Source organism: Cyrtonyx montezumae, unplaced genomic scaffold (assembly GCF_038088225.1).
Source record: "Cyrtonyx montezumae isolate F1298 unplaced genomic scaffold, pur_monq_1.0 scaffold_1, whole genome shotgun sequence".
Classification (NCBI taxonomy): domain Eukaryota; kingdom Metazoa; phylum Chordata; class Aves; order Galliformes; family Odontophoridae; genus Cyrtonyx; species Cyrtonyx montezumae.
This window is the reverse complement of record NW_027071825.1, coordinates 6,321,136-6,336,519: the sequence shown is the minus strand read 5'-3', so window position 1 is coordinate 6,336,519 and position 15,384 is coordinate 6,321,136. Positions and strand designations below refer to the sequence as shown.

Sequence of the window (15,384 nt, the reverse complement as noted above, 5' to 3'; positions counted from 1 at the left end):
GGGTTTCTCTTCAGACCAATTGAATGTTGAAATTTTTCTTTATTATTTAGAACTTATATAATCTTATTTCTTCAACAGGACATGTATTTAACTGCTGTAGTGTAAAATTACTATAATCTGTAATTATCAAACCCAATGAAACATTCAAAAATCTGAATGTCAGTTTTATTAGAGAGCTGAATGGAACATACTTTAGTACCAAACTTGACCTTCGCCTACCACAAGATCCAAACTATTACTTGTTACTATACTCTAAACTACAAAATTTTACATTATTTCTACCACTACTGCAATAGAGCCACAACTCCACATATAAGAAAGAAAAATCAAGAACATAAAAACTTTGTTTTTCACTGAGCTGTGAATTTGAAAAGCTACGTCCTGGCACATCAAGCAAATTTGGTCCTGTATGCAATAAGCATCAAATGAGTAATTTTTTAAAAAGCTGAAAGACACTTCCAGTGGGGATGATGGAGTAAACATAGTTAATTTGTTAACATTTACTCTGTCTCTTTTCACTGACTGTCAAGGAAATCATATTTAATGGTTTTTTTTCTGTTTTTTTTTTTTCTCAGTATGTGCTTGGAAAGGATTTCCTGGTAATCTACACTAAATCTCACTGAAGGGTGACAACAAAAATCAATATGCGTCTCTGAAGAATAATCTAGCCAAACATTTACATTTAAAATATTCATTTGTATTTATGCATGAGATACTTTTGGCAAAAAGAAATTCTCTTTCCTGAATGCATACAGTCTCTTTCTGTAGGCTTTTATATTTAGTAGACTTTAAATCAATAAAATAAATATATATATTGCTTGAATTAGTTTTGTGATAAAAACAGCTAGAATTCACGTAAAATAACAATTTACTTAGGTAGGAAGCAGTATTAGCCTCTGCTTCACATAAATTTGTTTTCTTCTTCTGCAACCATATGGAGGAAACAACCCACAGGGAACAAGTATTATAGTTGAATCCTGGCTATTCCAAACCCATGGAATTGCCATTCCACACACCTGCTGCAAGGATATTCTGTTTAATCTGGTTATTGAGGCAACTCTAACGTATGGAACAAAATATCAGTGTCAAGTTTTAAGGAATTAACATCCTACTACAAATTCCACGGTAATATTCGTAGTTGTCTACTTCTGCAAGGAGAGACCATACCTCAGTGCAGAAAAAAAATCATCTTGTGCATGAAGCTTCATGCAAGTTTTCAGAGTGTAGTATAAGCATGCTAAACACAAACCCCCACAAAACAAAAAATACACTATACAGCGAGAAGCATTCCATGGAGAATCATCATGTCATTGCATACAGTCAGATTTGTCATTCCAAGAAAAGCACATAATGTGTAAACTTAGGGATCTGAACTCACAGTCTTCAGTGAGAGAGTTCAGAGTTAGAGGCTAAATATATAAAATACACAAGAATGTTGATAAAATGTTCTCATGTTTAAAAATTACAGTGAGAAAGTAGCAAACTAATTTGTCGTCATTTACGTTGGAAAATTACCAGGGAAAAAAGTAAACAATCAATAATCCTGTATGGTAACAGGCCCAGAGAAAACAAGTTTGGTTGCAGAGTTATATTGCTATATTGCTTATAGCAATCTCCTGAAAGCTTTAGAAAGATTGTCCTTTCAATGACAATGTAAACTGCAGTCAGCAACATACACTAGAATTAGCAGAAACATTTGCAGTTGTTTTAAACCTATACTGAATATGTTCCACTGTATGTACATTCTTTAGTAAAAACAGTAATAAAAAACTCATTTCTACTTGAAAAGCCTTCTGAGCTTTAGCTGCTACATAACATAATGCATATTTAGACTAGCATGTTATTTAGTAAAAGATGTCCAGACGAAATGATTTGATGTTGGAATAGTCATCTCAGAACAACCAGAGCAATGTAAGGTAAAATAATTGTCAAGTCAATCTCCAGCTTACGCTTTATTGCAGAAATAAATTGAACTCTGCTCTAGCTTTTTGACACGTAATTCTGATACTAATGGGTTCAAATTCATTTCTCTTTGCTCTCCTTCCTAACAGGAAGCTTTATGTAATACTGTGTCAGAAATCTACCAGTTACCAGCTAATGTTTCCCTTAAATAAAAAGTGTCTGCCTGTAATACTATTAACAGCTGCCATCAGTTTACAGTAATGAGCTGCAGTTCATCATAGTAGCACTACTATGAAAATTAGAAGCTTCCATGGAGCTTCCTTCTCAATTTGAAAAAAGAATTCAGAGCCATCATGAGCAGACATCTAGAAGCAGACATTGGCGATCTCTGCAATTTAAGGCTTGTAGACCAGATCTTACATCAGTGCAACTATACACAATCATTATAATTATAATACATAACATGGTATCATCAACTGATTAAATACCCCACAGTTCTATTTTGGGGATCAATATATGAATTCAATGCTATTTTTCCATAGTTTCCCAAAGCAAAAAAAAATTGCATGCTCCCTTGTTTTCCAGAAGAATTCACAGTTTCTTCAAAGAAAGATTCAAGTACTTTTTGCTTTGGGAAACAGTGGTTTAATTATACCTATTGAAATCTCTTGGGTCACCTATACAGTGCAGGGGTATCTCCCAGTTTCAATTAATGTAAAAAATAATAATAGCTATAAACCAGGGGTTATTCATTTTCTTTCTTCCCTGAAGAATTTTCTTTTAAATTGCATAACTTAAAGCTTTATCTCCAAAATTAGATAAATCAATTGTATGCTTATAGATAAAGTCAATAGAACAAAACACCTGATCCATTATTTCTCAAATGGGGAAAAAAATGACACTAAATATTAACCAGCACATATAAAAACAAAAATAGTCTTCATATAAACAGTGTAAAGATGTTGCAGTAGGCGTGGCCGGGACATCGGGTTGTTACGCGATAGGACCTCCCCTGCTCTGTGAGTGATGTATGACGCGTGCTTAAGGGGGCGTAGACAATGCTGGTTATGTATATAAAGAACTGCCATGCCTTATTAAACTCCATTTTGCCATTTTCTACATCACCATAGTGGTGTCTGTGTGTGGCTGTGGCCCTAGCAGGGGAGATCGCTAGCCCCGGTGGTCCAACCTTTCAGAACAGAGAAATATTGCTACAAATTCACAGAATATACAGTCAAGTTCGACAGGGATGAAATATTCCATAGAATCCACATGTCCCTCCTCAAAATAAGGTAACTAGTGGTGACTTCTAACCACTTAGACGGGCATGAACTCTGTGGTATCACAACACACGGAATATGATGAACATCCATCAGGCTGGCCAGCAAGTAACCAGGATTTTCCTTCAATGTGTGCAACACAGACAATATGCATAGATTAGTTCCACCTATACTGCTGACAGATGTTTTGAAAATTAGGATTACTCGCATTTTCCTCCTTCAAAAAAACACTATTAAGCACCATCAACTGGACATTGTCCAGATTAGGGTACCAGACCAGAAGGAACCTCAATTTGACCTGTTACATGGCTCAGATTCTACTTCTAACTTTTAGAAAGAGCACTGTCATCTTGTAACTTAAGTGAAAAGATAAATGAGAATCAGTGTTACAGGGCAGACACAGCAAGAAAATGTGGGTTGTTTTTCCACCATTTGTCGTTATCGGACAGATACACCTCAGCTTTCCAGATTCATGTTCCAGAGCTGTAGTCCTGACTGCCTCCTGGACTACATACTATGTTAAGTTACTTCCATTATTTAGAGAGGCAGGCTACTTCAGCAAAAAGAGCTCATGGTTTCCTTGTGCAGTCCAAGAGCAATACAATTTGAAGGAAATGGGTTGCAGAATCTAAGTCTCTAGTTTCACCTCCAACACTTAATAGCAGAATAGAGGATTATTAGGAGGCACATGCTTAATACACTCACGCGTAATCAGCTGCCATAGCACTGGCCACTTCACTGCTCTTCCCAAACTATTTCCAAACCATACCATACAAAAAGTCACTATCATTCCTTTCTTAGACTTTCTTGGCAAGAAAACAAAAACAAATTTCTACAGTTTTTCAGCACTAGCTTCTCTTTCTAGAACCATAGAATGGTTTGGACAGGAAATAACATTTAAAGATCATCTAGTCTGATTCCTCTGACATGGGCAGGGACATCTTCTATGATAAGAGGTTACCCAAAGCCCCATCCAGCCACGCTTTGAGCACTTCCTGGGATGAGACATACAACTCATTTGGATAACCTGTTCCAAGATTTTACCACTGTCATAAAAAAAATAGTCTATTTGTACAGAAGAATAACTACATCTACCATTTCTGAATTTAAAACCATTGCTTCTATTACTACATGCTTTTATAAAAGGGCTTTCTCCATCTTCCTTAAAAACTCCCTTTAAATTTTGCAATGACATATATTCTGATGGTAAACAGTTTCAAGTATAAAAAGAAAATGAAATGCGTGAAAGAAAATTAACACTGGATCTAAAGAAGAATGTACTTAATCATAAAACAGTTATTAAAAGGAAAGAAAACAAGCATGTCACATCACTGACATCAAGATAAATATAACACTGATTTTGTTTATGGGATTTATAACATTTTTGACATTCAGAGTGACAGATGCCATCTGAATAGGAAATAACACACCTGGCCATTAGTTCCCTGTAAGCATAAACCAGCATAATCAGAAACACAGTATGTTTGAAATAATTAAAAAACACTGGCATCTAAAGTTTTCTTAGTGACACTTGGAATAAAGAAAAGCTATGAATTTAACAGTCATGACAAGAGAATATTTCACCTGGACAGCAGTTTCACAAACATTGAATATTGTCTTTGTTTAAACTGTGAATCCATTACTTCTCAAAACATGATGCATGCCATGACAACTTCAGATAATTTCATGGAGATGCACACTATTGTACTTCACTACAGCTTCACATGCACCTTCAATCTATTACAAGCACAACAAAATTATTGATCAAAAATAAAATTACATAGTACTTGAAAGGCGTCCAACTTGGAAGATCATTTATAAATCTAATTTTATACATGACCAACATAGGCACAAGTTTCAAAAATGGAAAAACTATTTTTCTTCAGAACTGAAGTATGTCCAATTGATTTTTTTAATGCCAAGATGAACATACAATCTATTTCAAATGTCATTGTTTTGTTTATTTAATTAACATTTCCTGTTGCTTCTTCAGTAAATAATTATTTCTATACATATCATCTAAACCTGAGCACTTCGTAATTTCTACTCACAATATCATAATGCACTCTAATGAAGATTGGTGAAAATGCTTTTACAAGTTTCAAGGCTCTCCTGAAATAATGCATTATGTTTTCTAGTACACATCTCAAATAATTCAAGCCCATCCCATGACAAATGCAACTGATCCATATTATCACATAATACAGTCCTATAAGACCTTACAAAATTCACATCATAAATCTGGCTGTGATTCACACAGTTAAAAGATGTTCAAATGCACTCAGAATAGCCTGTCTCATTTTAAAGGCATACAGATATATAAATACAAATAACTTCATTAATGATCTGAGTTGTTTTAGAACAGTAATAGAGGCCTGACAAAACTAAGAAGTCTAGTTCCATTGAAGAACATACACTGAAAATTTTTATTTGGGTGCCTGGTTACTATTGTGAGTTTGTGTTGTTGTTGTTTTTTGGGGTTTTTTTAAGCAAGTTTTAGTAGGGAGGGGAAATAAACTATCACTAAGATCTCTGTGCATTTATAATATCCAAATGTTTTAACTTGGCATTCCATTTAACTGAATTTTCTTCAGAAGTTATCTTATACCCAGCCCCATAGTAATACGTAAGAAAAACAAGAAAACTTCAGTATATTCTATTCCCAATCCAGCTGCAACTGAAGTTGAACAGGGAGAATCCCTTCTCAGTAAATAACATTTGATTGTTTGGTTTTCACCTTGATTTTAGTTTACTTTTGCAACTAAGATTTGTTAATTCTCTAAGTATTCATTTTTGTCTTCTACCCTTCTCCATCATAAAGATACTGACAAAACAGATTGAAATCCTAATCTATTTATCAACACTTACTGAACAAAATTTGGCACTATCAGGAAACCCCTTATTTTGGAAGTTCTTTTTTTAAATCTCAGTGAAAATACCACTTCTGAACATGATTCATCAGACAGCAGAGTCAGTCAGAGTACATACACATACAAAGTATACTGTATAACTTAAATGTGCATTGGTATAATATGGTTGCTGTTCTTTAGAGTAATTAAGAGCCTCAAATACTTTTTTAATCTTTTCATCACTTTGTTGTATTCAAATCTTACTTTTGCTGAACTTGAGAAGAGAAATTTGCCAGTAGCGATCCTCTATTACTAATGTGTAGACAATCAGTGTTCCAGATACAGTAGCCACATCAACTAGAATTTCTGGGTATGGCCCCAGTATGAAATAATTTATATTTTCGTTTGTAAAAATCTTCTGAGGTATACTAGAACTTTCTTTAATCATTTGTCACATGCACATACTTTTTTCCTTAGTTCAAATTAATCACTGTAGCTTCTAACACCTTTGATGACATTCTAGCTTAGAAGCAATCATGCAGCTGAAACACTGTCTATTTAAAACACTTGAAATAGAAACTAGATGTGACATTTGTTCATCCAGTTTGCAGCTTCACGGAGAAGGTTAGCAAAATCATAGTGTTAGGGTGATTATGGTTAAAATTAATAGGAATAAACCCTACCCCAATAAAGATCATTCTCTAGAAATAGACAGTAGCCTGTGACACAAATTTATTAGAGGAATGGGTGGCTTTGCCCATCAGAACAGGCATTCTACAGCAAATCCTATTTTCTTCATACTCCTTTTCATGGCTATTGTAAGAATAATCAAAGCATGATTACAGTCCTTATATACATCAGTTGCAGGGTTTTTTTGTTTTTCATTCCCATATCAGTATTAACTGAATTCACTGAACAAATGACGAAAGGAATCCACAGTTCAGATATTACCAGACCAACTGACTTGCAAGCCAGGAAGCATATGGGGAGACCAGAAGGCCAAATTTTACACCTCACAGGCATATTATATAATGATTCTTTATTCCTATACTATAAATCATTAGCTACTTTTAGATTCTCCCTTGTTAAATCTTATAGGTTTTTTTTTTAAGCATAACATGTGTATTGTTTAAAGTCCAAGTTATAAGGAAGAAAGAGTTTGTTTACCAGTTCCTAAATAAAACTTCTACTGGTTCTAATGTAGCTTAGACAAAAGCATCAACTAAAATAAATTTACCAAAAATTTCTCAAAGTAATTCTGAAAAGATCCTGGTTCTCATTGTTGTGCTACTTAAAGCAGATCTACCTACCTCTGTTAGTGAAGTACAACAGCAAACTAACACACCTAACATAAGGAAGGAAGCAATCACTCTGAAAAAAGACTAATGTATGACAGCAAACAACAAATCAGGCATGTGTTTCCATAGTGACAAAGTCACAAAAGGCTGCTGCAGTTTTCAGCTGTCTATACTAAGAGAGCAACAGCGCAAAGGGACTGGAATCTCTTCTCTGTAAGCTGGCATGCTACTGAACTCAGAATCGGCTGTTAAATTTCAGTTCCATATTATGAAGAAAATACAGAAGGAATTGGAAGAGGAATAATAATAAAAGCAAGAAGTTCTGCAAGAAGCACAACCATTAAGAGCTATGGATTTGTATTTCATGGTTGGTTTCTCTGCTATCTTAAATACGCAAATTCCAATGAGTATTTTTTCCTGCACATCTCCTCTGTGGATTCTCTGATGTTGAATAAGAAATGATCGCATACTAGAGCCTGTCAGCCAGTGGGAACACTAATGGGGTCTTTTGCCCATTTGGCTGTTTACTTTCCTGAAACTTACAGGAATTCCTGTCCAGTGGGGTTGAAATTGGCCAAGAGTTAAAAAGCTATTGAGAGAGAAGGGAGTGGAGAAAGATCATTAACCACACAAAAATCTGGACCAGCAAGTGTAACGTAGACTGTGATCATACGAGGCTTGTTTCCCTAGGAAACTAGACTAATTATCAAAGAGTTGGAAGGATTCACTTACAATGAAAGTCCAAAGGTCCCAAAGCAGAAAAACACTTAAAGCTAAAGTGCTCTATTGGACAGAGGACAGAGAGATCCAAACATGATAGCTAGGATAAGAGATGAATGTGATAACCCACAGGAATGTAAACAGTAGTCAGGGATGGAGAGGACCTTTTGTATCAGGAGAAATTTTAATTAAGCAGAATTAAAACTAAGAATAAAGAGATTAAATGGATGAAGGTATTAGGTTAAATATCAAGCAATGGTAATAATGAGAAGAATCTATGGAAAGTCTTCTAAATACAAGTAGTGAAAGCTCTATGGTTTAAGACAAAACTGCACTGTAAAAAAAACAAAACAGCACATGGACAGTGAGATTGACAAGAGTATCTCAAAGGTTTTTCCTCATCATTTCTTTCTGATTCATAATACACTAAATGCACTAAACATACTATAAAATCACTACTTCCTAGTGCTTGAACTGAAATGAAAAATAGTGTTTGTATGATTTTCCCCTAATACCCTGCCTTTTTTATTTTTAATCAGTTTTCAATCAGGTTTCAACATCTGATGCAACAGAAGAAAAACAAAATGGGTGATGCTAAGCCAGATAGTAAAAGGAGGTTGCTTGTTTTCTCATGATAAATCTGAAATTTCATTATGAATAACAATTTTAATGTGAAATATTAATCAATGCTGAGGAGATTCTCATGATATGAAAATTTTGAACTTTGTTTTACATCTAAGCAAACTAGTGAAGAATTTGAAACTAAAAGAAACCATAAGAAATTTAATGCACAAAAAAAGTAAAGCTAGTAAATTTAGTAACCTCACCTAAATGGTGAAAACCAGACCTCAGTTATGTAAACAAAAAGATCTGCCTGCCTATCATATTACCCATATGTTACAGCAAACCTAAGTACAATTCACATAGACAGTTACTTACATAGAGTTAAGATATCTAATTCTGCAAGTAAAGAGATTGAAGTTACTTGCACATTAGTGTAATGCTCCTAAGCAGTATTGCATGGTATGGTTTGTTATTTTATAGCAATAAAAAATAATCAAAATGCACAAACCAGGTTACACAGAACATTCGATATAGCAATTTCTAGAATTCATTTACTATAGCTGAGATGCAATGACTAATACTGCCCATGTCTGCTACTACAAAGATCTAAATAAGGTTCCAGACTAGATTACGTTCACACAGGTCTCATTTTAACGGAAATTGGAGAGATGAAAAAAAGATTATAGGAAGACACATTATAAAAACAGACCTCACAAGTCAAACTTAATAGTGAAACTGTTCTCTTTCATGTAGACAACCATGAAAACAAATATCCTGTAAGCATGAGATATATATTGTATCTTTCTACCTGATCTCTTTGCCTCCTTGAGACAGATTCTCATTCATCTCATGACTATATAATTTGATCATAGTTGACTAAGGCACAGCAGGGGAAAGGGCCTGTCTGATAAAATATCAGGCTCCAGGAAGACAGATAAACAATTTCATGATTTCTAGTTGTAACAGAAATGGTACAGTAATGGACATAAAGACATTAGTCTCATAGGAATAGGAGGATCAAGACTCTGCATTTTTTTCTTACAAAGACAGGGTTCCCCCCCGCGCCCCATTAGGCAAAAAACAGTCTCACTATGATAAATGACAATAAAGTACCAGAATAAAATGCAAGCTACATCTGGAAAGTTGACAAATCAAAGATTTAATTCCATGTGAAAGTAAAGAATTTTTCCGTTTTTGTTAGTTTAAAACAAGTGAGAAAGTAAAAAGTGCTTCTTTTGTTTATCATGTTCCATTGTTTTACTTAATAAAAATATTATTTAAAAGTAGGTGAAACAGTTTACTATTAAGTTCTTTCACACTTAGAGATAGCCTGTCAATGTTCATCCTATGAAAAATGTCTTTCTTCTGTTACAAGACACAATAGTATTATCTGTTTGTAATACTAACTCATTGTTCTCGATGTTTTGAATGAAGGCTTGAGTAATAAGACTTGAACAGCTATGGTGGACTTCATTTTCATATATACATTATCTATATATATATACACACACATTAGCACACATCAGCCATTATCAATACAAATCACATTAGGTGGTATTTCTTATGCTGCCTTTGTAATAATTACCTGTTATAGCTAGCAAAAAAAAAAAAACCAAAACCATGGTGATATCCAGTCAGGATGGTAATTGCTTTTACTTATCAAAATTCAAAGGATAGAAACATTCTTCAGCAAACACAGTTCCAAGCCCTGGACAGCATCTTTTTTCTTTTAGAAGAAACATACTTTATATTCTGGTGTAAGCAATGTGTAAGCAGGTGTAAGCTGTAATACCATTTAAATTAATATACACTTACCTGTGATTCTTTTACGTTTTCAACAGTGAAGTTGAACCAAACTCGAAAGCGTGGGTTACAGGTATCTGGTCTAATGAAAAGGTCATACTCAAATTCTGTTATGTGGTCCACTCTTCCAAGGTTACCTATAAAAAAATGTGAAAAATAATGCATTTCAGTAAACGGATAAGTTCTAGAACAAGAACTACAAATAGAAAAAGCTTTAAAAGTCTTAAACTTTGCTGTTTAAGATGTGTTATATGAACAATGGGTTTTACAATAGCACAACATTTTTAAATAAATAAGGTCACAAAGATACATAGGTCACTTTGACAGTAACTTTTCACAGAAACTTCAGCAGATACAGAGTACAATAATTATTTGATACAGCAAATTCTCAACTGCAAAGAAGTATTTCTCTAACTTATTCATGAATCCAAAGCCATCTTAACACTCCTCCTTCACGATTTGGGGATAATACCACCTCCTTCCACAGAAACAAATGAGGACACAAGCCTTCATTGTTTCCTGGTGAATTTCATGGAATAAAAAATTTAAATGTAGTGAAAGCCAAATTGTCCCCACAGCATTATTCAACAAGTAACCAGACAGGCTATAGACATGAAGTTCAGCATTTGAAGAACTCACTAAGTGCTTTTAAATGGCTAAATTGGTATTTTTCCTTTGACGTGTGCGAAGATACCTAAAACAGGGTTTAGACTGTCTACCTCGCATGTATACTACAAAAACAGGACTTAACATCTTTCTCATCCAACACAAATAGCATCCTATCACTCCTTGTAACAGAGCAAAGCTCAAACTTCAATTTGTACCTATAAAACAAACTGCACTGTAAGATGATCCAATCTGTTTTTTCATGGTTTCAGATATATTTGAAGATTTAAATATACAATCCCAGGTTGGCTATATGCTGTTCAAATAGTTACTTAGAACACGATTGAAGCCAAACTCCCTCCTCAGCAAGTCTCCTTTCAGTCAGTATGGCTGATCATCAGTAGCATGCTACTAAACACAAGAAGCAGAAAAATTTGGATCATCAGCTGCTTCAGGGTGAAGAAGCAGTAAATAACATTCAAATCTGTTCACCAATACATTTGCAGAATTTCTTCATTAAATTGTTCCTGGCTTCATCAGTTGAACAGTGAGCACTTTGAATTTTCCCTATTTTTAATGTTATCCTCTACTTTCCTGCCCACAGCCTCCTTTTCAGAGGAAAATTCTTCTCACTGATTCCCACTTCAGAAAACCACTTCGTGGTAACAATCTGTTCCTTAACACTTGCCTGAAGGATACATTTGGAATTAGAAATATTCTGGGGTGGGAGAGAAGCTACGCTGTGCAGCAATACCTTTCACAAGCACAGATAACATCACCTGCTGTGCAGGGACTGTGGTAAGGAGATGCAGGCCTGCCCTGACGACCCCTCCTTAGCAAGGCTGGTGGTGAAGGAATGCTCAAGGATGGGTAAAACATGGCACACAGACAGAGGGGAAGCTGAGGAGCAGCCCCGCCAGCACCATGGCCAGGGGAGGAAGCAGTGAGGGGTGCTCCAGGTGCTGAGGCCCAGACAGGCTCTGTGCAGGGAGCACACTGGAGCAGGGGGATGTTTCCTGAAGGTCCTGCAGCCTGGGCAGGCTGCATCCCAGATCAGGGGAACACTTGAGGATAAAAAAGGAGCAGAGAGGGGCTGAGCACCAGCCCTTTATCATGCCCTTCACTGTGGGGATAAAAATAAAGGATCTCAGGAAAATGAAGGGGTGGAGAAAGGTGGTGCTTACTTTGTTTTTCTCGCTATACAACCCTATTTTTATTGGCAATAAATTCAAGAAGTTTTCTCGTAGTTGACTCTTTTGCCTGTGATGATAATTGCTAGCTGATCTCTCTGAGATTTTTCATCTTATTTTCTTCCCCTACCCTGTTGAGGAGCAGTGAGAGCATAGCTGGGTGGTCTGAGCTGCATAGCATATGTTGGATTCCAGTTACTTCACATAGGGTCACAGGGAAACAAGAATAGGAACAGGCCACTGTTCAGGTCACAGGTCATAAGCCCTCTCTGGACATAGCTAAATGCATGGGTACCCAGAGTCATGGCAACCCAAGTGGTCTGTGTGGTACTGGTAAATCCTCTAAGAGGACAGCAGGCTGCATAAATACAGGCTGTGGAATAGGTCCAGCTTGTAAAGTGCAAGGTGTAAAGGCGTCCAATAATCCCAGTAATTCCCCATGCAGTGCAAGTTACCTGCAGCACAGAATAGCAGGCATCAATTCTGATGGAAATATTTCCAAATAAGGAAGTAAAAACATTAAGACTTATATTTTAAGTTCAAAAAATCATTAGGAACTTAGTTTCCCATGGCTTGCAATCGAATAGATTAAGTGCATAAATAAAAACAGAGCAAAATGAGATCTTAATTTCTGACCTATTACACATTTCAGCTTCTGTTTCAATATCAAACTGATCTAAACTGTTCCAGGGACAGCTGGCTCACTTAAAACTACTTCTTTGCAGAGCCCAGAGGGTTCCTGAACCAGAACTGGTCAGTGAAATCAGTGACAGTGAAGTGGTGATTCACTGAAGTACAGTCTGCCCTGGAAGAGCTACGTGCCCAACCCAAGCCCAGAAGCAGCTGTAACAATTTAACCACTGTGTGAAGGATTTCCTGGGACTCCTAGCACTGCTACATTCTATTTATCCCAAATACTTGGAATATTCACCTGCCTCTTAATGCAGTATTTTCCTTATGTAAATTGTATCTCACTCTATTGCTTTCCACTTTCAGAATTGCTTCTTTCTAGGTTCCTCAGCTGCCATAGTCACCTGCAGCCATGTGCAGTTTAGTATCATTTGTACTTTTCATCAGCACAGTATTTCTTCTGTCTCCCAGATGCTAAGTAGGCTGGACCCAACACTAATGCCTCTGGTAACCAATTCAACAAGTTCCTCATGCTCAATAGGCTATTGTTTGTGCTACCACAGCCTTTGCTCACAATCTGTCAGCCTAATTTCAATCCACATAGCAATGTCATTAAACAAGACAGCAGTTTTGGTACAAAGAGGCCTAGAACTGTAAGAAAACACTTTCTGACTTTCAGAACTGCTTTGTAGAAATTGGACAATACCAAAGAAATTTTTTATATCAAAGAAGGAAACCTCCCAACATTAATCATAAATAAGTTTAACAATTTCACAGTATCATCAGGAAATAAATATATTCTGATGTAGTATGGAAATACAATTCTCACACATGTAACACAGTGAAATGCATTAGAAACTAGGAGATTAAGAAATTATCACAGCATAATTTGTGCCTGCATATTTTGGGAATAACTTTGTAGCATGTAAAATAGTAATAATTGGTATTTAGTGAAAAAAGTATGAAATAATGTGGCCTACAGAGGAAAAAGAATTGAGTGGTAAGGTTTGAATTTTAGCATTAAGATTTTTCTTATTTTTCTCTTTCTACAGCTTGGGTGCATTTGTGGTTGTAAAATGACTGACTACATCTTAGAAGTAAAAAAAGAATTTGTTGGAGTAGTCAAGCCTCTATAAACCATTATGACTTGGTCACCCTTAGAACAGTTGTGGTTTTTCTATTAATATTTTACTTCACAGAAATACTTTTTTTTTTTAACTGAAAATGAAGATGCAAACAAATTAGGTTTCCAAATCTCTATAAACTGACTTTCACTTAGCCTTGAGGTTGCCCTGAGATTTATTTGCAAGACATGCTCAATTTTCAGTCACAGATCTGTTCAATACTCTAAACATGCTGAGAAAAGAGACATCCTTTTCTTTAATCATTCAAGCTGAATGTTTTTAATTTTATTTGCTTTACAGTGTAATGTTTAGCACAATGCTCTCAAAATGAGAGTAGTAAAAGGGGTCAATGACATGTTTTAAGTTTCTTTAAGTCAGGAAGAAAACATGTTACTATTTATTAATCATGCAACATACACTTAGCCCTCATAAAATATTAACATATATTGCTTCCTTCATCAATAATAAGTATACTTTGCACAAAGAAGGAAAACCTGTTTAAGAAAACACTAGCTGAACTTACTAAGCATTTTAACGATTATCATAAAAATGCTAGAAAAATACAGATCTGTTAAGCAATCCTAAAATCTTCTTAAATCACACATTGTGCTTTCCTACAGAGAATTTTAAGATGAAAAATAGACCTTGAGGGTCTTAGACAAGCCTGAGGCAGTATAAAGAAAAAGGTCAAACACTCTGCTAAAAAGGACCGTTATCTTCAGAACAACAACTTATCAGCCAGCTTGCAGCCCTGCTTATTTACAGTTATTGGTCCCAGAGGAAGTGCACTTCAGCGCAGGGCGCGATTACTTTGTAATGAGTTTGCCAGAAATGGTAAAGGAAACTAATTTGTAACAATGTGCTGTTCCCTGCACATGAACTTTCTCAGACACTTTTTTGTCCACCAATGAATAACTGACTTCAGCCTCCCTAATAAGCAGTGAAAACAGAAGTGCACTAAAAACGACTAAGTTGCTAGCGTGAATGTGCTGAAATATCAGTGATTATCCCCTCTCAGCTGTCCATTACAGTACTCATGATGACCACCAATTCCCCTGTGGTGGATATATAGAATGCAGGTTTCAGGGGGTGGATTTGCACATGAAAATTAACACCATTTGGAAGAAAATAGCCTGCACCTGTCACAGATTAGCAACAAAAGGTCAAATGCCTCCTTTTACACCTAGAGCACTTGCATATTGTGTGTCTTGCTTATAGGAGCCTAATTCTAGTTCCTTAATTCAGAATAGTGAGCACTGTGGTGAACAGAGGAGGGGTGGGGAAAATTAACCTTGGCTAAAAGCTATCAATAAATCTATTGATCAAGTTACATATGAATGGAAGGAGCTGAGGCAATCTCTGCCTCTAAAAGGTAGTTTTTCAAAAAGGGAATTACACAAAGTGCTCTTCTGTTTTTG

The 15,384-nt window shown here is 35.7% G+C and overlaps 1 protein-coding gene across 1 annotated transcript in view; it reads right to left on the bottom strand.

Annotated features, from left to right (window-relative positions):
• LOC136050322 (BEN domain-containing protein 5-like) overlaps window positions 1-15,384 on the bottom strand; it is an 842,375-nt gene that overhangs the window by 790,215 nt on the left and 36,776 nt on the right. Inside the window, exon 3 of the mRNA XM_065739166.1 lies at window positions 10,429-10,553. Within this exon, the coding sequence (XP_065595238.1) occupies window positions 10,429-10,553 (125 nt within the window). The remainder of the gene's footprint in view (window positions 1-10,428; window positions 10,554-15,384) is intronic.